General features: G+C 41.2%; 1 protein-coding gene and 3 long non-coding RNA genes across 7 annotated transcripts in view; 2 read left to right on the forward strand and 2 right to left on the reverse strand.

The window, feature by feature from the left end:
- Nucleotides 1–13,939, forward strand: part of LOC138918830 (uncharacterized) — a 63,026-nt gene extending 49,087 nt beyond the window's left edge. The window contains exon 4 of one of the 2 annotated variants that reach the window (XR_011428644.1): nt 13,259–13,939. This is a non-coding gene — a long non-coding RNA (uncharacterized lncRNA). Of the gene's footprint in view, nt 1–19; nt 4,483–13,258 lie in introns of those variants that run through there. The other variant, XR_011428646.1, reaches the window with a different exon arrangement.
- LOC138918831 (uncharacterized) lies at nt 12,611–14,281 on the reverse strand. The gene is made up of 2 exons (XR_011428647.1): nt 14,150–14,281; nt 12,611–13,361 (listed from the first exon to the last, which is right to left on the reverse strand). It is a non-coding gene; the product is annotated as an uncharacterized lncRNA (long non-coding RNA).
- A 2,384-nt stretch (nt 14,282–16,665) lies between these two features.
- CFC1 (cryptic, EGF-CFC family member 1) lies at nt 16,666–22,979 on the forward strand. Of its 3 annotated transcripts, none has more exons than XR_011428642.1 (6): nt 16,666–17,155; nt 17,465–17,514; nt 17,606–17,779; nt 18,493–18,607; nt 19,052–21,010; nt 21,067–22,979. XR_011428642.1 is itself a non-coding variant. In XM_023622615.2 (6 exons), exons 1-6 carry the CDS (start codon nt 17,133–17,135, stop codon nt 22,678–22,680), a joined length of 450 nt encoding a protein of 149 aa, XP_023478383.1. In that variant the 5' UTR covers nt 16,836–17,132; the 3' UTR covers nt 22,681–22,979. The 3 variants fall into 3 exon arrangements, 2 of the variants coding, with proteins under 2 accessions (XP_023478383.1, XP_005601453.1); XM_023622615.2 differs by having other exon boundaries at nt 16,836–17,155; nt 19,052–19,108; nt 22,650–22,979; XM_005601396.4 differs by having other exon boundaries at nt 16,856–17,155; nt 19,052–19,161; nt 22,650–22,979.
- Nucleotides 17,323–18,496, reverse strand: LOC138918829 (uncharacterized). Its single transcript, XR_011428643.1, has 2 exons — nt 18,262–18,496; nt 17,323–17,845 (listed from the first exon to the last, which is right to left on the reverse strand). It is a non-coding gene; the product is annotated as an uncharacterized lncRNA (long non-coding RNA).
- Nucleotides 22,980–26,378: the final 3,399 nt, after the last annotated feature.

The raw sequence follows: 26,378 nt of genomic DNA on the forward strand, positions 1-26,378 counted from the left end.
AATTCTGAATCCCATCCAGGACCATCACAATCTGTGTCCACCTAACACCCTAGTTTTTGGCTGTGATCCAAGAAGAAGGCTCTGGATAACGGCAAGCAAGGGCCTGTTCACGTCTTCAAGGTTCAAACTTGAGTTGCAATGTGGAGCTGTTGACGACAGGCTGGTGACTCTGGTCAAGTTGTTTTGAAAACTTGTTCTTGCTGCTATCTCATAAACTAAAACAAATGAGAAAAATCCTTTTAGCTCCTTGTCACTAAAATATTTTTAGTTCTTCAGCAAAATAGGAACTTGAAAAAAATAAAAGTATATAGGCATGAGGATGGAATCATTTTCCTTCTATGTTCCTTCAATGGCAAACCATTGAGAGCAGACCTGTAAGTCTCCTTTAACAACTGGCAAACTAGCTGTCAGAAAACAAGAGACAAGTGCCACTGGAGTATGGATTTTTAACATGCATCAGGATGATAACACTGAAAAGCATATAAAGCTTCGGTTTAACGTCATATGTGGGCAGTTGTCAATGATGTCCTGAATTACGTTACTATTAACAAATACTATTACCTAGTTCCATTTTCTTAAAATGGGTCACCAAATTTCGGCTCATGTGAAAATTCATTAAACTCTGAACAGAACTATTTCTACATGTGCCCTGATGAGGAGGCTGGAGGTAAACTAGAAGCAAAAACAGACAATGCAGCCCTCCTGGGCGCTCATCAGCAACAGCCTGCTTCCGCATCTTCCCTGCAGTCGCCACTCCACCCAGTCGTCAGGAACATCCTGATTAGTGGACTGGAAGTCAGGACACCTGGCCCTGCCTGGCCCGTGTCCACACACTGCGGGAGTGGCAGTGACTCACAAGTGCACAATTCTCCCCAACCTCAGTTGGTGGAGCTTTCACATGACCTCAGATCCAAGAATGCTGTTCTTTATCTTTTAAAAATAAAATATGAATTAGTAGGTTTCATTTAACTAGACAAAGTTTCATATAATGCTGATAAAAAATGATAAGCTCAGAAAATGACTCATAATACAAATGAGTCCTTTAGACTTCATGAAAAGATTAACGTTGGGTTCTTTCACATGGTGAGCAAGTTGTTCTGGAGCATTTTATTTTGCTTTATTTCATTTTTAACATTTACTGCTATTTATTGACAAAATCCTGAGTGCCGAAGTTAGGTGTGTGTGTCTCATCATTCATTAAGGGGAAGAAACCACAATGCACATCCAGTGCACTACAGGAATATCTGCGGAACCACTGTGTCCCTCAAATCTCTTCAAGCAAAAGCACAAGTTCCACATTTCTGTGAGAACCATCAGCTGATGCTCCACCCTTCAAAACGTGCATCCTATATGCCCCCACCTCTGACCCATGAATTTCTCCAGGAATTTTAGCAAAGCCTCATTATCTGAGTCTAGCTGTGCTTTTCCCAGGCTCTAAGTGTGTTGTAAATAAAGGATCAACGGTAAACGTGGGGGAAATGTCCCAATTAGCACACGTGCAGGAATCTCAATGTGAACCTTTGGAATTGTATGTATTTTTGTTTACAGCAGTATTTGTCTACCTTCGTGTCATCTAAAATCATAGAATTTTAGACTTGGAAAGAACAAAACCTTGAAACCCAGGTCTTCTAAATTTGATTTTATATGCGACCTATTTATATCACATAGCCACTAATTTTTTATTGGTTTGTTTTTATGTATACAGGCTTTTACATATTTTTGGATACAATAATAACTATCTAAAAATGACGATCATAGCAAATAATTGTGCGTTGGAAAATTGCTTGCTTCCATTAAGACAATAATTGATTTTTTGAGCAATTAATATATTTTTTTACGTTATTGATTTAGATCATTTACATTTAGTGTAATTATTGATATGTTAGGGCCTGTCTTCCATATTATTATTTATTTTATGTTTGTTCTTTTTGTTGTTTGTTTCTCTGTTTTCTTTTTCCTGACCTCGTGTAAGTTGCTTGAACTTTTTTAGCATTCCATTTTGATTTGTCTATAGTGGCATTGAGTATATTGTTTTGTATAGCTTTTTTAATGGTTGCTGTAGATGTTGTGTTATAAAAACATAACTTATCATAGTCTGTTGGTGTTGACACTTTACCAGTTCTAGTGTAGTATAGAATCCTTACTTCCTTTCACCATTCCTTGTTTACACTATAATTGTCTTAAATATTTCCTCTACATTTATTAAGAACTACATCAGACAAGGTTCAAATTTTCCTTAACTAACAAACATAATTTAGAACCCTCAATAAGACAAGGAAAGTCTCTTGCATTTACCTATATTTTTACTCTTTGAGTTACTCTTTCTTCCTTCCTGATGTTTCAATATTCCTTCTTTTATTATTTACTTCCTGTTTAGCAAACTTCTGTTGGCCATTCTTTTAGGGTCGGTTTGCTGGCAACAGATTCTCTTAGTTTTCCTTCATTTGAGTAAGTTTTTATTTCCCCTTCATTTCTGAAGGATATTTTCACTATGTAGAATTCTAGGTTCACAGTTCTTTACTTTCAGAGCTTGAAAATTGTTGTGCCCCTTCCTTTTGGCCCCCATCATTTCTGATGAGAAATTCACTGTCATTTGAATTGTTTTATTCTCATACATGTCATTTTTCTCTCACTGCTTTCAAGATTTTTTTTGCCTTTACATTTCAGAAATGTCATTGACATGTCTTGGCATAAATTGTCTTGCATTTATCTTGTTTGGGGTTCACTCAGCTTCTTGAATCTCTAGATTTATGTTTTTTGCCAATTTGGGGGAATTTTCAGCCATTGTTTCTTGGAGTATTTTTTCAGCCCCACCCTTTGTCCTCTCTCTCTAAAAGTCTGATAACACAAGTTTTACATCTTTGGTTATAGTCCCACAGGTTGCCGAGGCTATGCTCATTCTTTTCACTTTGTTTTCTCTCTGTTGTTCAGATTGAGGAATTTTTATTGTCCTGCCTTCAAGTTCTCTGATTCTTTTCTTTGTCATCTCTAGTCTGTTATTAAGCCCATCTGTTAAGGGTTTTTTTGTTGTTGTTGTTGTTGTTGCTGATTGTATTTTTCAGTTCCAGATTTTTCATTTGGTTCTTCTTTATACCTTTATTTATTTGCTGAGATTTTCAGTTTTTTTATTTATGTCAATCATGTTTATAACTGCTTCTTGAAATATTTTTATGATGAGTTCCTTAAAATCCTTGTCAGATCATTCTAATGTCTGTGTAGCCTTGGTGTTTGTAGCTGTTGTCTTTCCTGATTCAGGTTGAGATTTTCCTGTCTTTTGGAATGACTAGAGATTCAGCCAGCCCTGGTGGTCTAGTGGTTAAGAATTGGTGCTCTCACTGCCACAGCCCAAGTTCATTCCCTGGTCAAGGAACCATACCACTCATCTGTCGGTTGTCATACAGCAGTGTCTGTGTGTTGCTTAAAGCTATGCCACCAGTATTTCAAAAACCAACAGGGTCACCCATGGTGGACTTTTCAGAGAGCTTATAGACTAGGATGAAGGACCTGGCCACCCACTTCCAAAAAATTGTCCAAGAGAATCCTATGAATAGCAGCAGAGCATTGTCTGATATAGCACTTGAAGGTGAGAGGATGGTGCGACAAGATCAGGCAGGGTTCAGCTCTGCTTTACACAAGGTGCTAAGAGTCAGAATCGACTCAACAGCACTAACAACAGAGTGATTTTTGTGGAAATCTGAACATTGTGGGTATTATGTTATGAGACTCTGGATCTTATTTACATCTTGAGTTTTAGCTGGCCTCCTCTGATACCATTCCAGTGGTGCCACCAGTTACTGTGAGGTAGGGGTTGAAGTTCATGTTCCCACTGACTTTCTGCCAATGTCAGGACATAGATAAAATTTACACTCAGCATTTTTTCTTTTATTTTTTGAAAATTGATCCACTGGATAGAGGGAAAATATATAATTTTTAAGAAAAATAGGCTAGTTTACCTAGAGTTATTCCAAGATTTAAGAGTAGACTTATTAGAAATCTTTCCAAGCTTCATGAGAATTTCATAGCACTAACTATGCTGCCAGAAACCACATTGAGCCCTGCTGTAGCCAGACAGGAAACATTGTGGCCTCAGGATGAGTCACAATTATCTTTCTGACGGAAAAGGCCTTTGCTTTGATGGCAAGAAGAGAGAGGACTGAGAATTGGCTTATTTTAACAGTTTAAAGAGACACAGAAAGTTAGGACTTCAATATGACTGAAAACTGTTAAAAGAAAAAGACATAAAGTTGGATCTAGATACAAGTGTATGCTCCAACCACATAAAATAAACAAAGACTAGGCAATATAAGCCAAAATAGAAAAAAATGCATAACAGTGTTAGCAGTTCTAGACTTTGTGGAAAGGCAAGACACAGCTCCATCTTTTGACTATTCTCCTCCAACTGCGTTGTGAGGTACATGGATATTTTTATAAGAAAAATACAATAATCTGTGTATTTAGAATCCACAACATGGAAGACAAAAACGTGGAAAAGGAAAGGGAAAAGGACGGAACTGCATAGGCAAGTGGAAAAAAGATGCTATCAGCAGAAAAATGACTATCTCATCGATGAGATCTTTTATACAAAAGTCATGTAGCCACAAAACAAAACTCAGAGCAGAGTCACAAAACATAAAAAAAAAAAAAGAGGAAACTGAGAAACACATCACAGGAAACCACCAAACTGAAAAGGCAGACAGAAATGCAAGGAAAAACAATCAATGGAAATATAGAACAACCAGAAGACAAAAGACAAAATGGCAGTATTAACTCCTCATATACCAATAATCACTCTAAATATAAATGGATTGAATTCACCAACCAAAAGACACAGAGCAGCTAGAAGAATTAAAAAACATTACCCTAAAAACAATACACTGCCTCCAGGAGACTCATCTCAGCTCTAAAGACAAACAGAAGCTCAAAATGAAGGGATGGAAGATGATACTCCAAGAAAATGGCAACCTGAAGACAGCAGGTATAGCTATACTTGTATCAGACAAAATAGACTTCAAACCAAAAAAGATAACAAGAGACAAATATGGACATTATATAATGATAAAGGGAACAATGCACCAAGAAGACATAATACTTGCTAATATATATGCATCTAACACAGGAGTACCAAAGTACATAAAGCAGCTATTAACAGATCTGAAGGGAGAAATTGACAGCAACACAATAAATAATAAGGGACTTTATCACTTACATCAATGGATAGATCATCTAGACAGAAAATCAACAAGAAACATCAGCCTTAAATGAAATACTAAACCAGATGGACTTAATGGGTATATATACAGAGCAATCCATCCAAAAGCAGCAGAATACATATTCTTCTCAAGTGCATATGGAACATTCACAAAGATAGACCACATGTTGGGAAACAAAACAAGTCTTAACAAATTTAAGAAGATTGAAATAATAGCAAGCATTACTTTCTAACTACAATGGCATGAAACTAGACATTAACTACAAGAAGAAAGCTGGAGAAGTCACAAATATGTGGAGACTAAACAACATGCTACTGAATTCAATGGATCAATAAATAAAAGGTGAAATCAAAAAATACCTGGAGACAAATGAAAATGAAAACACAGTATACCTATGAGATGCAGCAAAAGCAATACTAAAAGGGAAGTATATAACAATACAGCCCTACCTCAAATAACAAGAAAAATATCACATAAACAATCTAACACTACACATAAAACAACAAGGAAATGAAGAACACACTAAGCCCAAAGTCAGTAGCAGGAAGAAAATAATAAAAAATCAGAGCAGAAATACATGAAATAGAGACTAAAAACAAAAAATGGAAAAGATAATGAAACTGAAATCTTCTTCTTTGACAAGATAAACAAAATGACAAATAGACTCCCTAAGAAAAAAAGAGGTCTCAATAAATAAAATCAGAAATGAAAGGAGAAATAACAACAGATACCACCGAAATACAAGATTATAAAAACATACTATGAAAAGGGATATGCCAACAAATTGGATAACCTAGAAGAAATGGATAAATTCTTAGAACCATACAACCTCCCCAAACTGAATCAAGAAGGAATAGAGAATCTGAATAGACTAATCACTAGTAACGAGATTGAAACAGTAATCAAAAACCTCCAAAAATCAAAAAAACCCAAACCAGATGGCTTCCCCAGAGAATTCTACCAAACATTCAAGAAGATTTAATACCTATCCTTCTCAAACTCTTCCAAAAATTGAATAGGCAGGAACACTTCCTAACTCATTTTACAAGGCCAACCTTACCTTGATACCAAAACCAGACAAGGACAACACAAAAAGGAAAGTTATAGGCCAATATCACTGATGAACATAGATGCAAAATTCCTCAACAAAATATTAGTATATTGAATATGACAAAACAGAAAAAGGATTGTATACCACAATTCAGTGGGATTTATTCCAGGGACACAGGGTTGGTTCAACATCCATGAATCAATTGATGTGATATACCACATTAACAAAATGAAGAATAAAAACCACATGATCATCTCAATAGACACAGAGAAAACATTTGACAAGGTTCAGCATCCATTTGTGATTAAAAAAAGCTCTTAATAAAATGGTTATAGAAGGAAAGAACCTCAATATAATAAAGGTCATATATGAAAGACCCATTGCTAACATCATTCTCAACAGTGAAAAACTGAAACTCATCCTTTTAAGAACAGGAGGAAGACAAGGATGTCAACTCTCACCATTCTTATTCAATATAGTATTAGAAGTCTTAGCCAGAGAACTTAGGCAAGAAAAAGAAATTAAATTGTAAAAGAAAAGGAAAATTATCACTATTTGTGAATGACATGATTCTATATATAGAAAACCCTTAAGAATCCACCCAAATACTAGTAGAAATAATTAACAAATGCAGTAAAGTTGCAGGGCACAAAATCAACATACAAAAATCAGTTGCATTTCTATACACTAACAATGAACTAGCAGAAAGAGATATCAAGAATACCATCCCACTTACAATCACAATAGAAAGAATAAAATACCAAGGAATAAATTTAATCAAGGTGAAAGATCTGTACACTGAAAACTTTAAGACATTGTTGAAAAAAATTGAAGAAGACATAAAGAAATGGAAAGATATTCCATGCTCATAGATGGGAAGGATTAACATAGTTAAAATGTCCATATTACCTAAAGCAATCTACAGATTCAGTGCCATCCCAGTGAGAATCCCAATGACATTTTTTATGAAAATAGAACAAAGAATCCTAAAATTTATATAGAACAACAAAAGACCACAAATAGCCAAAGCAATCCTGAGGAAAAAGAACAAACCTGTAGGCAACATACTCCCTGATTTCAAAATACACCTCAAAGCTATAGTAATTAAAACAGCATGATATTGGCAGAAAAAGAAACACACAAATCAGTAGAACTGAATTGAGAGCCCAGAAATAAACCCACACATGGACAACTAATTTATGACAAAGGAGCCAAAAACATACAATGGAGAAAAGAAAGTCTTTCAATAAATGGTACTAGGAAAACTGGACATCCACATGCAAAAGAATGAAAGTAGACCATTGTCTCACACCATGCACAAAAGTTAACTCAAAATGGATTAAAGACTTGAATGTAAGACCCCAAACCATTAAACTCCTAGAAGAAAACACAGGCAGTACATTCTTTGACATCAATCTTAGCAGTATCTTTTTTGAATATGTGTCCTCAGGCAAGGGAAACCAAATAAAAAATGAACAAATTGGCCTACATCAAACTAAAAAGCTTCTCCTTAGCAAAAGAAACCATCAGCAAAATGACAAGACAACCTACCAATTAGAAGAAGATATTTGCAAATCATATATCCAATAAAGGGTTAATATCCAAAATATATAAAGAACACATACAACTCAACAACAAAAAACAAAACAACCTGATCAAAAGATGAACGAAGGATCTAAATAGACATTTTCTCAAAGAAGATATACACATGGCCAACAAGCACATGAAAAGATGTTCAACATCACTAATTATTAGGGAGATGCAAATCAAAACTACAATGAGATTATCACCTTACACCTGTCAGAATGGCTATTATTAAAAAGACAAGTAATAACAAGTATTGGAGAGGATGTGGCAAAAAGGGAACACTCATACACTGCTGGTAGAAATGTAAATTGCTGCAGCCACAGTGGAAAACAGTATGGAGATTCCTCAAAAAATTAAGAATAGAATTATCATATGATCTACCTATTCTACTGTTGGGTATTTATCCAAAGAACACAAAAACAGTAATTTGAAAAGATGTATGCTAATTTCACAAGAGTAGCAAGCATTCCCCAATGCAAAAGCATCTCAAGTCTCTGAAAAGATATATGTACCCCCATGTTCATTGCAGCATTATTTACAACAGCCAAGACTTGGAAAGAACATAAATTTCCATTGATGGATGAATAGGTAAAGAAAATGTTATTATATATATGAGTGTGTATATGCACACACACAGATATATATATATATGTATATATATATATACACACACAATGGAATATTATAGCTATGAAAAGGAAGGAAATTCTGCCATTTGTGACAAAATGGATAGACCTTGAGTGCATTATGCTAAGCAAAATTAGTCAGACAAACACAAATACTGTATGATCTCACTTCTATGTGGAATCTGAAAATAAACCCCAAACTCATAGATACAGAGAACAGACTGATGGTTACCAGGGGTGGGGAGGTGGGAGGCAGGTGAAATGGGTGAAGATGGTCGAAAGGTATAAACTTCCAGTTATAAAATAAATAAGTCATGGAGATGTAATGTATAGCATGGTGACTATAGTTAATAATACTGTATTGTATATTTGAAAGTTGCTAAGAGAGAACATCTTAAAGGTTCTCAACACAAGAAAAAAGAAAAAAAAAATTTGTAACTATGTGTGGTGATGGCTGTTTACCAGACTTATTGTAGTGATCACTTTGCAGTATATACATATATTGAATCATTATATTGTATACCTGAAAGTAATATAACGTTATATGTCAATTATATCTCCATAAAAAAATTGTTTGAAATCAGGAAACATAATATCTCCAGCTTTGCTCTTTTTTCTCACGATTGCTTTGGCTATTTGGAGCCTGAACCAATAATTTTATTTCTAGAAAATCATCCTAAATAATTCATGTCCACAGAAATTTATATATAAGAATGTTCAGTATATTATGTTCAAAAGAGAAAAAAAACAACCCAGAAATAATCAAAATGTCTAGTTTGTGATATTTTTAAAAATGTGGGTAGATTTATAGAAAAAGTACTTTGTAGCCATTAAAAATATTATTTTAAACTCTCCAATTAAAAGACAGATATTGGCAGAATGAATTAAAATTTAAAAAAAAATGATCCCCCTACAAGAAACTGACTTTAGATACAAAGACAACAAAAGTTAAAATTTAAAGGCTGGAAAAAAATATTTTATTCAAATAGTAACCAAAAAGAGCTGGGGTGGCTATATCATTATCACACAAAATAGATTTTAAGTCAAAAAAGTTTATAAGAATCAAAGAAGGATATTATATATTAATGAAAGTTCCAGTCTGGGAACAAGATATGGCAATTTATAAACATAAATACACCTAACAACAGAGTTCCACAAAGTGAAATTTGTCAGAATCAAAGGGAGAAATAGATGGTTCTACAATAATAGTTGAAGAATGCAATATCCTATTTTCAATAATGGATAGAACAACCAGGCAGATGATCAATAAGGAAATAGAGCACTTGAACAACTATAAATTATTAGACCTAAAAGACATGCACAGAGCACTCTACTCAACAACAGCAGGATGTGTGATTCTTCTCGAGTACATACGGCCCATTCTCCAGGATAGACCATACATTAGCCCACAAAAAAGTCTTAATACATTTAAATACATTTTAAAGATTGAAATTATACAAATTATCTTTCTGACCACAGTGGAATGAAACTAGAAATCACTAATAGAAGGAAAACTCACAAATATGTGGCAATTAACAAAACACTCTTAACTGATGGATCAAAGAAGAAATCCCAGGGAACTTTGAAAATACCTGATACAAATGAAAATGGAAACACAACATACCAAAACACATGGGAGGCATCAAAAGCAGTTCTAAGAGGAAAATTCATGTGTGAATGCTTACATTACAAAGAAGAAAAATACCAATCCTCAAACTCTTCCAAAAGATTGAAGAAGTAGGAACATGTCTTAACTCATTCTGTGAAGCAACTGTTACCCTGATACCAAAGCCAGATGAAGACACTAGAAGAGGAAACTACAGAAAATTGTCCCTTATGAAAATGCAGAAACCGTCAACAAAGTACTAGCAAACCAAACTCAATACCTAATATGCTATTTAATGTAATAAAAGAATTAAACACCATGCCCAAATAGAACTTATTCCTGGAATGAAAGGATTTTTCAATGTACAAAAATCAATTAATGTAATATACCACATTAACAGAATGAAGGAAAAAAATCATACGATCATCTCAATCAAGGCAGAAAAAGCATTTCACAAAATTCAACACCCTTTCATGATAAAAAAAAAAAAAAAACAAAAAAAAACTCACTAAACTAGGAGTAGAAAGAAACTACCTCAACACAATAAAAGCCATACATGCAAAACCCAGAACTACCATCACACTCAATGATGAAAGAACAGAAGCTATTCTTCTAAGATCAGGAACAAGACAAGGATGCCCACTTTCACGACTTCTATATAGTACTGGAAATTCCAGCCAGAGCAATTTAGCAAGAAAAAAAAAGAAAAAGAGAAAGGCATCCAAACAGAAAAGGAAAGGAAAACTATTTTTATTTGCAGACAACATGATCTTATATGTAGAAAACCCTAAAGATTCTACAAAAACCTTTTATAGCTAATAAATGAATTCAACAAAGTTGCAGGATACAAAATCAACACACAAAAATAAGTTTATTTCTATACAGTAGCAATGAACAATTCAAAAAGGAAATTAAGAAAGCTATTTCATTTACAATAGCATCAAAAAGAATAAAATACTTAGAGGTAAATTTATCCAAGGAGGAATAAGACTTGCTAAGATTCGGCACTCTCACCACCACGGCCTGGGTTCATTTCCCGGTCAGGGAACTACACCACCTGTCTGACAGTTGTCGTACTACGGTGGCTGTGTGTTGCAGTGATGTTGAAAGCTATGCCACCAGTATTTCACATACCAGCAGGCTCACTCATGATGGACAAATTTCAAGCAGAGCTTCTAGATTAAGATAGAGTAGGAAGAAAGATTTGGCCACCCACTTCTGAAAAAAATTGTCCATGAAAACCCTATTAATGGCAGTGAAGCACTGTCTGATATAGTGCCAGAAGGTGAGAAGATGACACAAAAAGACCATGCAGGGTTGTGTTCTGCTGTACACAGAGTTGTTAGGAGTTGGAATGGACTCAACAGGTGCTAACAACAAATAGGACTTGTACACTGAAAACTATAAAACACTGCTGAAAGAGACTTTACAAGACCTAAATAAATGGGAAGATATTCCATGTTTATGGATTGAAAGACTTAACATTGTTAAGATGACAATACTACTCAAAGTGATGCTCAGTGCAATCCATATCAAAATCCTAACAGAGTTTCTTGCCGAAATAGTAAAACCCATCCTAAAATTCAAAGGACTTGAATAGCCAAAACAACCTTAAAAAAGAATAAAGTTGGAGGACGTACACTTTCCAATTTCAACTCTTAACACTAAGCTAGAATAATCAAAACATGTGGTACTTGCATAAGGACAGACAGACTGATGGAATAAGATTGAAAGTCCAGAAATAAACCCTTTAACCTATGGGCAATTGATTTGTCACAAGGGTGCCAAAACCATTTGATGAAGAAAATCAGTCTCTTCAACAAATAATGCCAGGAAAACTACACAACCACATGTAAAACAATGAAGTTGGGCCCTTAATTAAGTGGATCAAAGACATAAATTTAAGAGCCCAAACCATAAAACTCAGAAAAAAAACACAGGGGAAACTCTTCATAGCCTTGGATTGGGTAATAGTTTCTTAAGTATGACACCGAAAGCACAGGCAACCAAAGAAAAAAAAATAGATAAACTGGATGTCATCAAAATGAAAGGACATTAAGAAGAAAGTGAAAAGATATTCTACAGGATGGGAGAAAATATCTGCAAATCATATATCTTATAAGGGGTTCATATCCAGAATACAGAAAGAACTACAATTCAACAACTAAACAAAAACAATTGAACTCAAAAATAGAAAAAGACTTGAACAGACATTTCCCAGAAAAATATATACAAATGCAAATAAGCACATGAAATGATGCTCCACATCACAAGCTATTAGGGAAATGCAAATCAAAGCCATAACAAGTAATCAGTTCACATCCATTAGGATGGCTATTACTGAAAAAACAGAAAATAAATGTTGGTGAAGATGTTAAGAAATTCGAACATTGCTGGTGGGAATGTAAAATTGTGCAGCTGCTGGGACACATAGGCAGTTCCTCAAAACTGAAACAGAGAATTACCATATGACCCAACAATTTCACTCCTAGGTATATATTGAAAATAATTAAAAACAAGGACTCAGATATTTATACACCAATGTTTATTGCAGCATTATTCACAATAGTCAAAAGGTGGAACCAATCCAAGTGTCCATCAAAAGAAGAATGGAAAAAAAAATTGTGGTAAATATACATACAATGGAATATTATTCAGCCATAAAAAGGAATGAAGTTCTGATACACACTGTGACATGGATGAATCTGAATATATTATGCTAAGTGAAATGAGATAGAAGCAAAAGTACAAATATTGTATGATTCCATTCACATGAAATATCTAGAATTGACAAATTCATAGTGACAGAAAGTACATTAGAGGTTACCTGGGGCTGGGTAGGCAAGAAATGGGGAGTTCTTGCTTAATGGGCGCAGAGTTTCTTTTTGGGTAATGAAGATGTTTTGAATTAGTGGTGATGGCCCCACAACACTGTGGAAGTAACTAATACCACTGAATTGTACACTTAAATATGGTAAAATGGCAAATATTGCTATGGATTGAATTGTGTCCTTCAAAATTCATATGTTGAAGCCATAACCCCCCAGTGTGATGGTGTTTTGGAGGTGGGCCTTTGGGAGGGTTAGATCAGGTCCCAAGGGTGGTGCCCTCAAGGCAGGATTAGTGCCGTTATAAGAGGAGACCAGAGAGCTTGCTTCCTGCTCCCCTTTTCCGCCAGGTGAGGACACAGTGAGAAGGCGGCTGACTGCAAACCAGGAAGAGAGACATCACCAGGAACTGATTCTGCCGGCACCCTGACCTTGGACTTCCAGCCTCCAGAACTGTGAGAAACAAATGTCTGTTGTTTAATCCAGCCAGTCTGAGGTCTTTTGTTACAGCAGCCTGAGCTGACTAAAGCATTTGTGTTATATACATTTTAGCACAATAAGAAAAAAACAATTGTATTCGTAAATACAAGTAGCAAAGAGAAAAACTAAATAAAATAATACCAGTTACAATGAAATAAAAATATATAAATCGCCGAGGATTAATCTATAGAAAAGACACAATGGCAGGTGGCAATTACTCCTGCGCTCAGTGGTCCTCAGATACTGTGCAGACACCCTGCAGGCTTCTTCTCATCATACCCGTGCATTTCATGTTGTCCAAAGATCTAACCGCCACGAGGGACTAAAACGCTAAGCCTCGGTTCCCTCACTTTTTACCTAGGGCCAATAACAGACTTGGATGAAAAAGCCAGTAGTCATTATTACTGAGCAATGACAGCAGGAATGATGTTTATCTTCTCTTTCATGTTTTTCTGTTCTCCCCAAATTGACTAACATCAGAATGTATTATATTTTTCATAATTAGAGAAAAATGACATTAGTTGTTAAATATATGTTTAGAATTTTCTCTGAACCCTATTCGAGTCTGCATGACTTCCTGCACGACTTCCTGCACGAGCAGCCAGGGGGTCCCCATCCTCCGGCCTTTCTATGCTACAGTTCCTCCTGCGTCACCCGCCTCTCCACCCATACCTCCTCGCCTTCCCACCCTCCTTTGAACCATTCCCGCCGGCCCCCTCCCTCCACCAGTCGGCGCTCTCAAGACCGCCCCTGGGGCCCACCTTCTGGAACTGCCCTGTCGCTGTCCCGTCTCCGGAGATGCCGGATGCCTTCTGCTCTCCGAATCTCTCCGGTACCGCAGGGCTGGGCAGCGCCCTCCGCTGCGTCCTCTCCACCTCGCCCCGCGGAAGCCCTCGGCTGCCTCCGGCGGCGGCAACGCACGGTCACGGTTCGGGGCCGTGGGTCAGCTTCCAGCTGCCGGGGTCACTCTGAGGGCCCTGCAAGTCCTCAACTCTTAAACCTCACTTTTCTCATCGGTAAAATGGAGAAATGAGTATCTATGTCATAAGGATGTGATGATAAAACAATCTGTGTAACTCAGTGATACGGTAGTAAATACTCAATAATTTTAAAGCGACTTGAATCAAACACAAATTTTAGATTAGAAGAACCTGGGTTCGGGTCTCCACACAGACGTTTTGAGTCCTATATCCCCACGCCGATTTCTCACCTTCTTAGCCCTCAATTTCCTCACTGAAAAGTGGGTAAAAGCATGATAATCCGTTTATTCTTTTGTTCATACAAACAACCTTTCTTGTGGACTACCGTGCCTCGGGCACTGTACTGAAAGGGATGCACAGACGTGAAGGAAGCATTTCCATCCTCAGGAGCGCACAGCCACGTAGGACATGGACCCAGAGTCGGTCTCAGCTGCACCTGGAATCACCTGGGCTGGTGAAAAACCCTGATGCTGGCTCCACCCTGCCCAGGGGCTCTGAGCAGAGTGCCTGAGTGTGGCTGAAGTGCCCTTTAAGAGCTCCCCAGAGACCCCAGTGAGCAGCACACATTGACAACCACTGCTGTAAAGTCACTGAGAGAATTCCTTCACACCTAACTTGTTGCAGAACATTTTCCTCAGTGGTTATCTGATGCACTGAGAACACAGAGGTGGGACAGTCTCCAATCTTGAGGCAGGGTGTCCCAATTCTCACCCACTTTATGTCAGCTCAAAATGAGCCAGAAGTTTCACTAGAGGTCTGATGAGGGGTTGGCTCCAGTCTTATCTGTTTACAAGTGATAACAAGAAAGAGGACCTTCCCCAGAGCAGGGGGTCTGCCTCCAGCAACCCCTTCCAGCTGGGCCTTGTTAACCAAGCAAACCTGGGCTCCTCTGCAGGGAAATGCAAAACTCTTTTTATAAGACCTTTAAGTAAATGAAAGCAAGTGACAGGATGCTGAAAAATAGGTCAGAGCAGCTTTATCACCCCAGGCCATTAGCCCCTTCCCGCCTCAGAGCTGACTTAGATCCTAAGCAAACAGCCGGAGATGGGACATGCCATCCCTATTTCTAGCCTCTCAATCCTGTCTTGCTGGCAAGACATTTCCTTTTCTACAGTTTCCATTTATAAAGTGCATATTTTCAAAACCTTATTTGACATAGGAAATATCATGATGTCTGAGATTTGTTCTAAAATACTCCCAGAAAAAAAGAGTGGGGGAAAATAAATGCGATGAGATTGGCAAAGGTTGATACTGAATTGTTGAACCTGAGTTTATGAGTCCATTGTCCTAGCTTTCATGTATGTTTGAAAATGTCCACAATACAAAATTTAACAAAAGAAACTGTGGAGAAAAGTTAGATTTTAGATGCTACTTTTAAAACTTTAATATTATCAGAAAGGTTTAGATTCAACATCATCCTCTGAACTGAATACTGCTAAAACTTCTTATTCAAAGAAATCTAATCCTTTAGCTTATACATGGTTTTATTTTAGTGTACACACCATTTTGCTCATATAGAAGTTTCTGTTGATTGAAAGTCATAAAATATACTTACTCTTATATATAACTAAATTATGAAACTAACAATAACCAAACACTTTCAGGTTTAAAAGTGTAGCTGTCATGACTTCAGTCACAGACACTCCCTGGAGACATGAGGTGGCCCCCCTCCGCAGTTCTGCCCACTTGGTCCCGACCTGGCCCTGGCAGCTCACAGAACTAGTCCTTGGGAGGCCACAAGACCACCAAGCTCACTCCCTATGGGCTTATTTAACAGCCTCTCTAACTAATCTCACATTTAAAGGTTTAAAAATTTAGGGCCAGCCCCGACACATTGTCATCAGACAATGGTGAGGGGCAGTCACCCTGTGCTCAGTGATTCTCAGATGCTGTGTGCGCACGCTGCAGGCTGCTTCTCATCATATCTGTGCATTTCATGTTGTCCAAAGATCTAACTGCCACAGGGACTTAAACTCTAAACCTCGGTTCCCTCACTTTTTCCATGGGGAATAAATAACAGTGCCTCCCAAAAGCAGTGCTGTACTCAGTGGGTCATGTCTGTGACACATGCACCAACATGCTGGGCACAGAGAAGAGCCTTAGTTTGTGGGAATATTGATACATCCTCAGAAAGCAGGTGTTGAAATGTCTCACTTCATATCCATGCTCCCCACTCAAGACTTTTGGGACGCAAGCCTGCTGCTTATGTCACACACAGCACTCCCTTCTTCAGCTGGTCCCCGGCACCATCTCTCAGGACAAGGAGGACACAATATAAAATCTCCATTTTCCTCAAAAACTTTTTGTTCATGTTGGGGTTTTCATTCTTTTGTTAGTCTGTTTGTTTTCAGCGAGGGAAAGGCCTGTCACTTTGGCCACCAGTGTTTTACATCAGGGGTTGACCACTCCTGCTGCAGGCAGCACTGTAAACACCATTGGGAGAGAATCAGCCCAGGGCTCCGCCCCCAGCCAGGTCTCACTGAGGGGACAGCGCTTGAGGCTCTGCCCCGGCCCTGCCCGTCACAGCAGGCCACTGCCTAATGGGCTTCCACAGCAGAACTTGGAGCTCTCGTTGTTGTTTCTTGTGGCTGAGGCAGAGGGTAGGAAATACCTGCGGCTTCTGTCATCCGTCTTGTGTCCTGACACAGTTATTCCAGGACCTGGAGTAAAGATACCCGAAAATTCAGAAACTGGTCAGACAACTTCCTTGGAAATTGATCTTCATTGTACTGACAGAGAAGGAGACTCTCACACCAGTGGGAAAATGCCCTGGAGCCGCCCTGTTAGGTAAGGACAGAGACCATCCAGATCTTAGAACCAAGAGGGTGTTTAACAGCCTCCAGAATAAACTGCGATGCCTGCATGCTTGTTCCTTCTCAGTAACGGTTGTGTACACTTTCTTGGTTGCAAAATCTTTCTAATCGATAACATGAATTAAAATCTACAAGTTACAAACTGATTGCATAATATTTATTATACAAGAGTGTATATACTTATATACTTATATGTGATTGCATACACATTTTATACATATGTAAATTTCTGCTTATACTTTTTTATATCTCAAACTTCAATAATTTTCTTTAAATATTCTAGGCTCCTGTTTATGATCACTTTGGCATTACAGGTCATCCATTTGGGAAACAGTAAGAAGCATTTTATTTATAGTCTCTTAGTTTTTATTGTACATTTGTTTCTCAATCATTATCAGTCTCATATTTTCAATGTTTTTAAAAGGCTATCAAAGAGAGAAACATAAAGGCAGTAGAGAAGAAATCAACAACGCTACAGCTCAGAAGCTCCAGGAGAAAACACTCAATTCGACCTCGAACAACTTTAGGAAGGTGACCGGGAGCGCAGAGGGCTGGGGGCCGCAGGATTCACTTCCCTCCTCCCCAGCTGTCCAAGAGCGTAAGTCACCCTGCCGCCCACAACGCCTTTGCGGTCGTCTCAGTCAGTGGACTCCGAGTTCTGGATCTGAAAAAAAACCTATGATAAGTAACGAGAAACCCAACAAGACAATATTTTATCATCTTCAAATGATGATACACTATAAAATAAAAAATATTTCCTAGTGAGACGTTCTTTTACTCCGAAAAACATTTTACTATTTCATTGGTAAAACGTTGCATTTACTCTTAAATGGGTATTTTTCTGCAGGGCCAGAGAACTGTGATTTAAAGGTATTTAAAACAAATATCCCAACCCAAGATAATAGAAGACCCTTGCTGGGCTTATTTCAGACTCTCAGGCTCCAGACTCCACGTCCTCCCGCGGCGTCATGGCAGCCATGGGTGGTCCCCGGCCGGGAGGCCTGTCTTTAATCACTGTCACGGGAAATCACAGCCTGACTTTAACATGTGAAAGGAAGGAAAAAAGAAAACCCTACTCACAGGAGGCAGGGTTTCCCGTCGCGTTTTCGGGCTTGTTCCTGACCCGCCCGCATCCCTTGTAGTTTGGTTTTAATTCTTAAATTAACAAGCAGGGTTTTCCCGAACAAACACACTTAGCAGGGAGCTAATTTTATTGCCTCCTCGGGGAAATTTCGTTCGGCCTTCTTTGGGCGGGTGTAACGCAGACGGCTGCGCCCGGGTCGCGGAGCTGACGCCCAGGCGACCTTGCAGGGGCGCCCCCGCGGCCACGCTGCTGCAGGAACGGTGGCACCTGCGTGCTGGGCAGCTTCTGCGTGTGCCCCGCCCACTTCACCGGCCGCTACTGCGAGCACGACCAGAGGCACAGGTGGGCTGGGGGTGAGCCGGCTGGGACCGGGGGCACGGGGAGGGGCGCAGGCGGGCGGGAGTGAGAGCTGGGCGCGGCGGGTCGGCTCGGGGCTCAGAGCGCGGGGCTGGGGGTTGCGAGGCAAGGCGGGGCCAGGGGACGCTGGGTGGGGGGTCGCGGGGGCGGGGGGCACGGCGGGGCTGCAGACTGCGGGGCACAGCTGGAGATTGCGGGACGCAGCGCGGGGCGTGGCGAGAGGCTTGGGGGCGGGGCGCGGGGCGTGGCGGGAGGCTGCGGGGCTCGGGGCACAGGGCGGGGCGGGAGGGGGTGGGGTGGGGCGGGGCGGGGCGCCGGGTGGGGCGGGAGATTGCGGGGCGCGGCAGGAGGCTGCGGGGCGGGGCATGGGGCGTGGGGCGGGGCGTGGGGCGGCCGCAGTATCGTAAGGCAGGGTGTTGGTGTCTTCAGCGAATGCGGCGCCCTAGTGCACGGAGCCTGGACCTTCCGCGGCTGCCGCCTCTGCAGGTGCGTCTTCGTGGCCCTGCACTGCCTCCCCAGCCAGACACCCGGCCGCTGTGGTAAGAGGACCTGTGATCGCAATCCACGGAGGCAGGCGGTTGCTGCTTTATACAGACCGATCCGTGGAGATCTACGGAATCTCTGTGACACCGAAATGAGCAAACTGGGTCGATCCATCACCCAAGAAAGTCACATTCCTTGTTAATCACATAGTGTATTATCATTATTATCATCATTTTAAATTTTATTCCTAAGTTTCCCATATCCCAATTGCAGGGTTTAAAGGTGATTTCCAGCGTCCTTAAGTGTCCTTGACAATGAGCAGAATTTGGGGAGCACACAAGCTGTTAAATAGAAGCAAGCCTGGCAGACAGGTTACTTGACGAAGTCTCCAGTCATTTCCCTGCACGGCGCCCCCACCCTCTCAGCTGTGAAGTGAGGAGGAACTGGAGCAGGACAGGCACAGGCGTGCTCGGCCAGGCACTGCCTTCCAGGGCCAACGGTCAACGTTCCCAGGGAAGAAAGGTGCCTTGTAACCACAGCTCAGGCCTGCCACACATATTAAGGGCCAGCTGGGTGTAGAGAGCACACAGGAGTGAACACTCATTTGTGAAACTTCTGAGCAGTCACCCACTCAAGGCTACTGTTTCACTTGTAAAACTCAGTGAGGAACAGGAATTTCCTGGGTCGGAAAACATGTTCTGCTCTGCTGCTGGATCATCACCTTGGGCAGGGTCCAGAGGCACACGCAGAGAAGGCACAGCATTTCAATCCCACGGCCTGCACCTTCTCCCCTCTTGAGCACGTCCTGGCTGGGACTCCAGCGAGGGGCAGTTAATGAAGGCACAGCCCTGGGTGGGGTTGCTGTGCAATGTGAAGTCAAAGCCCCTAAGTCCACTTTCCCGTCCCTCTCTCCACCTCAGTCAACCGTGGGCAAAACTCACAGTCGATGAGCACACTTAATGGTAGCACAGCCCTGAAACCCCGCTTGCCACCCTCCTGTCGGCTCTCAGGACTGCAGTGGTGGGGCAGCACCAGTGGGGTGCAGCTCTGCAAGCCCACTTCCTGCTGGTGGGGAGGGTAGTGGAAGAGGATACTGTGAATGCTCAGCTTTAAACTCGCCTTCCTGCACCTGCCTCCCTCCTCTGCACTCTTGGGTAGGATGAGCAGTCAAGGGGCATTCTTAATGAAGGTGCAGCCCTTCAGCCCACTTCCTGCCCCGCCCTTCTGCTCAGCCAGCTCTGCGGGGTGCCAGCAGTGCCAGTAGGGGGAAGTATGACTACAGTATAATGTGTGTCACCTTTCCGGTGCTCCCTCATGTGGACCACATTTCCCAAAGCCCACCCTCTTCTGCTGGGCAGTGCGTTTGCTGGGCCTAGGCCCCTGATTCACTAGCTGCTCCTCCTATGCCTCAGAGAAGAGGACAAAATTAGGGAACAGGCATGAGAACTGCAGGTGGTCCCTGTGTAGTCCTACCGTTGAGCGCATTTCCCATCTGCCATTGTATCTCCCAGTGGCTGTGTGGGGAAGGGGCCAGCTGTGATCCTTTACAGTCTCTTGTGCAAGGCCAGCTTGGACTCCGAAGTAGCAGGTCAGGAACTAGGTTCCAGGATGTCTGTTCGTTATTTTACATCCTTGGAAACATCAAAGGCTGGGACTGTTGTCTGCCAAAGACAGTGACAGTGGCTGGAAAATGTGGCTTCTGCTCATCAAAGTTGACCAAAACAGTGCAGTCATCTTCCAGAGTAATTTGTCAGGTGCAGAAAGGGCAATAACACCTTTGTGCTCTTTGACCCGTTGATCCTGCTTCAGGGCACATGACGACAGTAGTGGCTGTGCTGACGTGGTTATGATGAGGTAAGGGTGATGATGATGATGATGATGGTAGTGGCAGCTGTGCTGATGCAGGTGTATGATGATGTGAGGATGACAAGGGGATGATGATGGCAGCTGTGCTGATGCAGGTGTATGATGATGTGAGGATGACGATGGTTATGATGATAACTGTCTTCGTTAGCTCTTAGTATACTTCAGGCACTTTAGACACTTTATCCCATTCAATTCTGATAACAAGCCTATGAAATAGGTGTTATTGTACCTTTGAGATCTGAGAAAACAGACTTAGAGTAGTTCACTACTACAGCTAGTAAACAAGGTCCAATTCTTTTTTTCTCAAGAGATAATCTAAATTGCTAATTTAGAAACAAGATGATATTTTATAATAACATTTAATATTTAAAAATATTTCAAATTAATATGCTATAGCATATTGATGTAAACATTGATATAATGATAATAGATAGTAGTATTAATCTGTGACTACCATTTACAGAGTACATAAGCGCATCTCTCAACTGTGTCAAACACTTTTTTTAATTGAGATATAGTTGACATATAACATATTCGTTTGAAGTGTACAACATAATGATTTGATATATGTATATATTGCAAAATGATCACCACAATAAATGTACTTAACCACCACCACACATAGTTATAAATTTTTTTTCTTGTGATGAGAACTTTTAAGATCTACTCTCTTAGCAACTTTCAAATATTCAGTACAGTACTATTAACTATGTTACCACCTACCATCGTAGGTTCTTTACCCGCCACACAAGAGGGGTCAAATAAAAACTGGAACACCAGGCTTATCGCAAGGAACGGGTTTTTATTTCAGATCATATCAGCCAAGAGACGAGAGTGAGCCCTCAAATTTGTCTCGTTTCATCTCATCTCCCCAAAAGAAGGGAGGTAGGGTTTTAAAGGTTGCAAGGAATGCAGCCGTTTGTAGGGAGGAGGGGAGCCTGTCGCCTTGCTGGTCCCTGCTTTCCCACTAGCCTTTGGCTGCTTGCAGGAAAGGGAGGAGTCTGTGACCTTGCAGGTTGCTGTACTTGGTTGTCTGCCTCCATGGTAGATGGTGGATTCTGGTGCCAGGAAGCGGAGGAGTAAGCAGGGAAAGGGGAGGAGTGTCTTAATTTTAACCCTATGTATGCTGGGTTTAATGCAGGGGAACTGATATCAGGGCCAGCATCATTAGGACTGCTTTGGGGAAAAGTTGGACCTTCTTTGCAAGATAGATGCAAGCAGTTTTGTTCTTTTGTATTTTAAGTCAAATCTTTTTGCCCCTGATTGCTAAATGACTTGGAATGGAACTCCCAGAAAGATCACCTTGGTCAGCTCATGGGCTAAATGAGAAAGCTGATGGGCTGTTTCTTTGTTAGGTTTAAAAACAATAAACCAGTTCTACATCTCTCCAAGTTCCAGATAAATCCCCTTGCTTCTGGCCTCATCGAAAGGAATATAAAAGCTAAAGGAGAGCACCTCTTCCTTGAGCTGAGTGCCCCGCAGCGGGGCTTGCTCTGTGCTCTGTGCAGCCCCTCCCGGGCGGTTGTTGCAGGTGCCGCAGAGCCCCACGGGCAAAGTCGAGTGAGGAGGCCAGGCAGAAAAGGTCCTTTATGGGAGCCGTTGCAGATATCTCTGTTTCACGCTCTTAAAGCAGGCTGGCGACAGTGTGCCTTATGTACTCTTGGGATTCTTTTTCCAGACCTGAAAGACTTTCTCGCCTCACGCTCTAATGGACGCAGCGCGCAGCACATGCTGAGTCTTCTCATCCTCCTGCTCGGCTTCTTCCTGCTGCGCATGCTCAGTGAGGGGGGAGACTGACCGCTAGCTGGGCCTGCGGGGTCCGCTGTTCCACGCCAGCACAGCCAGGCATCCCCAGCGCAGCTGGGCGAGGGTGGCACTCCGTGGGAAAGCCAGGACTGTGCATCCTCTTGATTTTCTATGTTGTCAGTCATAGATTTGTTTCCTTTCCTGTAATCTGAAGCATTAGATGAATATTTTTATTGTTTAATAAACATTTTCATGAAAGAGCTTTCCTCGCTTCCCTGGGCCTTATTTCCAAGGATGAGACAGACACGCAGGAATCAACACTGGAGGGTGGGGCGTCTTCAGCTCTAGGTCAGCTGGGATGGTTTCGGACTAGACTGAGAACGTGTCCCTACCTGGATAACAGCTCCTCTTTGAGTACCCCTTGGCCCCAGCACATAGATGCACCACAGATGTGGGGACACTTGATGTCATTCATTTGTTCCCTGTCAGTCTCCCCCACTGGCCTCTAAGGCCTTGGGAGGCAGGGACAGCGCCACACGTGTGTCCCTAGTACTGCTGCATTCTGGGTCTGGCAAAGATCAGCTGCCTGAAAATGCTCCATAGACAGAGAAGGAGAAGCAAGAGGGGGAGGGAGCCAAGACTGGAGCAGACAGCCTGGCACCTACCTCTTTTTCTCCAGCTTCCTCTACTAACTGTGCCTTTGTGATACCCTTTTCAGGGAATTAGCACTTCTTGGGATTATCACCAACATCTCCTTAAAAGGGGAAGATTCCACACAGCAGAACTGCTTGTAAAGGCTAGGCAGGGAGAGAATTCAGCCAGAACAGGTTACAACCTCAGGCCCCTTCTCATAGGATCCATCTTCTCTGACAGCCAGCCAGGCAGGCACAACTTACCCGTAGCAGGCCAGCTGCCAGATCTGAACCCTGATTGCAACCAAATATATATAAAGAACTTGGGAAAATTAAAGGGGTCTAAAGGGGCTGTCTTCCCACCAATCGCACAGCAGGTCCTGGAGAGGTGCTTGGGAGTCAGACGTTTCTAAGCTGGGTCTGTCAACTGTATTAGCTCTCTGCCGATTAATCACAGCCCTAGTGGACAGATGCCACAACTAGAAATCAGACTGGTGAAAACAAGAAGAATATTACAAATTATTCAGATAAACAAATAAATAAGAAAATATGACAGCCAAAAGGACTCTGGAATAGACAATACAGCTTGAATTAATAAATTGATCAAAATGTTATTTTATAAACCTTGCAGAATTTCATTTAAAATATGCAAAGTTGAATTCAATGGAAAAGCCCTCACAGGATTTATTGTCCATGTGCCGTAAAGCTGCATATAATGGAGTGCTTTTGTGGACAGAAAAGTGCCTTTCAATCAACACTGACATCTCCCTGCCCCCGGCAGTCACCTGGTGCCCGGCTGTGGACGTCCTGCAGTGGGGGGTGGTTTGAGGATCCTGGCTGCTAGAACACCACCCACATAGTGACTGGAGTTCTCAGTCTGAGCACTGGAATGGGCATTTTCAACTTTTTCAGCCATTTGCTATGAAAATATGAATTCAATGTAATATTCAAATGAGTGTTAAAGTAAAAGGAAGTAGAATTAAGTAAAGGGTTGACTTGGACTGTGGTTCATGAAAAAATAATTATTCAAGTTTTGAGGCAAACATTTCTAGGCAATAATGATTTTTTTATAGCAAAGTTGTCTGAATGGTTTCAAGTGCATTCTGAGCAGTGCCTTGTATTGCAGCTTAATTAGAGAAACAAACAAATGATGAACTTTGCAAATTTATCCTAAGAACTTGAATATGTTTATACTATGTGTAGCATGCTTACAAACTGCTGTCTTCTACACCTTTATACTAATGTGCAGTGTGCTGACAAACACAGGCAGATGAAATGACACCTGATCTTCTTTTCAGTAGCTGCATCCAGGAGATTGAACTGCAGGGACTGCTCCACATTTGAGAGGCTATGGCTGTGGCAAAAGGGAAAACAAGTCGTGTTCATGATGAGAAATATCTAGGATATAAACATGCATTTACATTTCAGGTAGAAAATTAGGAACCAGGATTATGGATCCTCCTAATAGAATAATTCCTGACTATAAGCAAGAAAACCAAATTAGCCATTTAATCTATTTACTTATCTATCTATCTATCTCTCCATCCATCCACATCCACCTACCTACCTACCTACCTACCTACCTAATTGAGGAAATGATGTGGGGTCGGTGAGGCGAGGAGTCGAAAGAAAGATTTCTTGGACTCTCAAGGTCTGGCAGTGGTGCTCTTTTATTTAGAGAATAGTACAGAATAGCATGGGGACAGGACCCATGGGCAGTGAAGAGCTATTGCTGCTGCTGCATGGGGACAGGACCCGTGGGCAGTCAGAGCTCCTGCTGCTGCCCCGACTTGAGAGTTAGGGCTAATTTTATAAGGCATGAGTATGCGACTTATTTTTACTGGAAAAAGAAAAGATGATGTAAAAAGTCATTAAATGATTTCAGTGCAGATGGGGTCTGGTTATTGTGCGGTCATATAACTTTAGATATGAATCTGGTCATATAGATCGGCATGTAGGTGAGGATGCCCTGGGCTTCTCTCCCTGGGGCAGCCCTAATTCATACCATAAAAATCCACCGGGTCATATAGTTTGGCATGTAGGCCAGGTCACCTTGGGCTTCTCTACCTGGGGCAGCCTTAATCCACATCAAAACCTTTACCTACCTAGTTCTGAGAAGAACATAAAATGTCATCCAGGAATTGTGAAAAGTGACCTGACAGCTTTTTCAGTAATGCTTGGAGAATTCAAGAGAAAAAGGTATTTTCCCTGTAAATGGCACCCAGGTGTCCAGAGAGAGCATTACAAAGTAGAAAATTCCCAGGAGACAAAAGAGGACCCTGGGCTCCTGGTTGGAGCCTTCACATAAATGTGTTACGTATCTAATCTGTCTCCTGCTATCAAGGAGAGCAGATGGAGACGGCTGTCCTATGTCACTCTCAGAGCTGGCCTGTCCCATGTCCCACGGAGGAGCCTGTTCACAGTTCTGGCTTTGCTCACCCTGACAGAGGGAGGGACCTCTCTGTGGAGAAAGCAATTAGAAACTGTCTCCATTCTGGATTGCTTTTAGAAGCCACTCTTTCCTTGCCAGTTTGTGTTCTCACTCAGTCTACCTTCACATATCCAGAAAAGTAGGATCTGTCACCAGAAGCTTTGTGTGCTCTCATAAGGGAGCCACTCAAGGGCACTGAAAGCAGGGACAGGGAAAGCCATAAGGGTTTGTACACATGGCTTCAACTTCCTGCCTGTTTGGCCCTTTCAACCCACTCCTGCATTAAGGTTTACTTCAGAGCTGGAGCAAATGTCTACGGGGAGGAGCCCTCTGGTGCCTTTTCAGCCAAATCACAGTTTCCTCCTGGCCTGAAGCTGAAAAGCAGCTGACTTTTCTTGGCTGGGAGCTTTCAAAAGCAGCCTGTGAATGTATTTCCAATTTCTGCTGTCTGCAAAAGCCACTATGGCACATGTAGCTTTATATCACACAGGCAATAGGTCTGTGACTGACCTTCCTATTCAATTTAGCTTTGAATATTTAAAATTAAGTTCTGTAAAAGCTTTATAGAACTCATTTCTCATTTCACCTGGGCTGTCTG

This window comes from Equus caballus, chromosome 18 (genome assembly GCF_041296265.1).
Source record: "Equus caballus isolate H_3958 breed thoroughbred chromosome 18, TB-T2T, whole genome shotgun sequence".
NCBI lineage: Eukaryota > Metazoa > Chordata > Mammalia > Perissodactyla > Equidae > Equus > Equus caballus.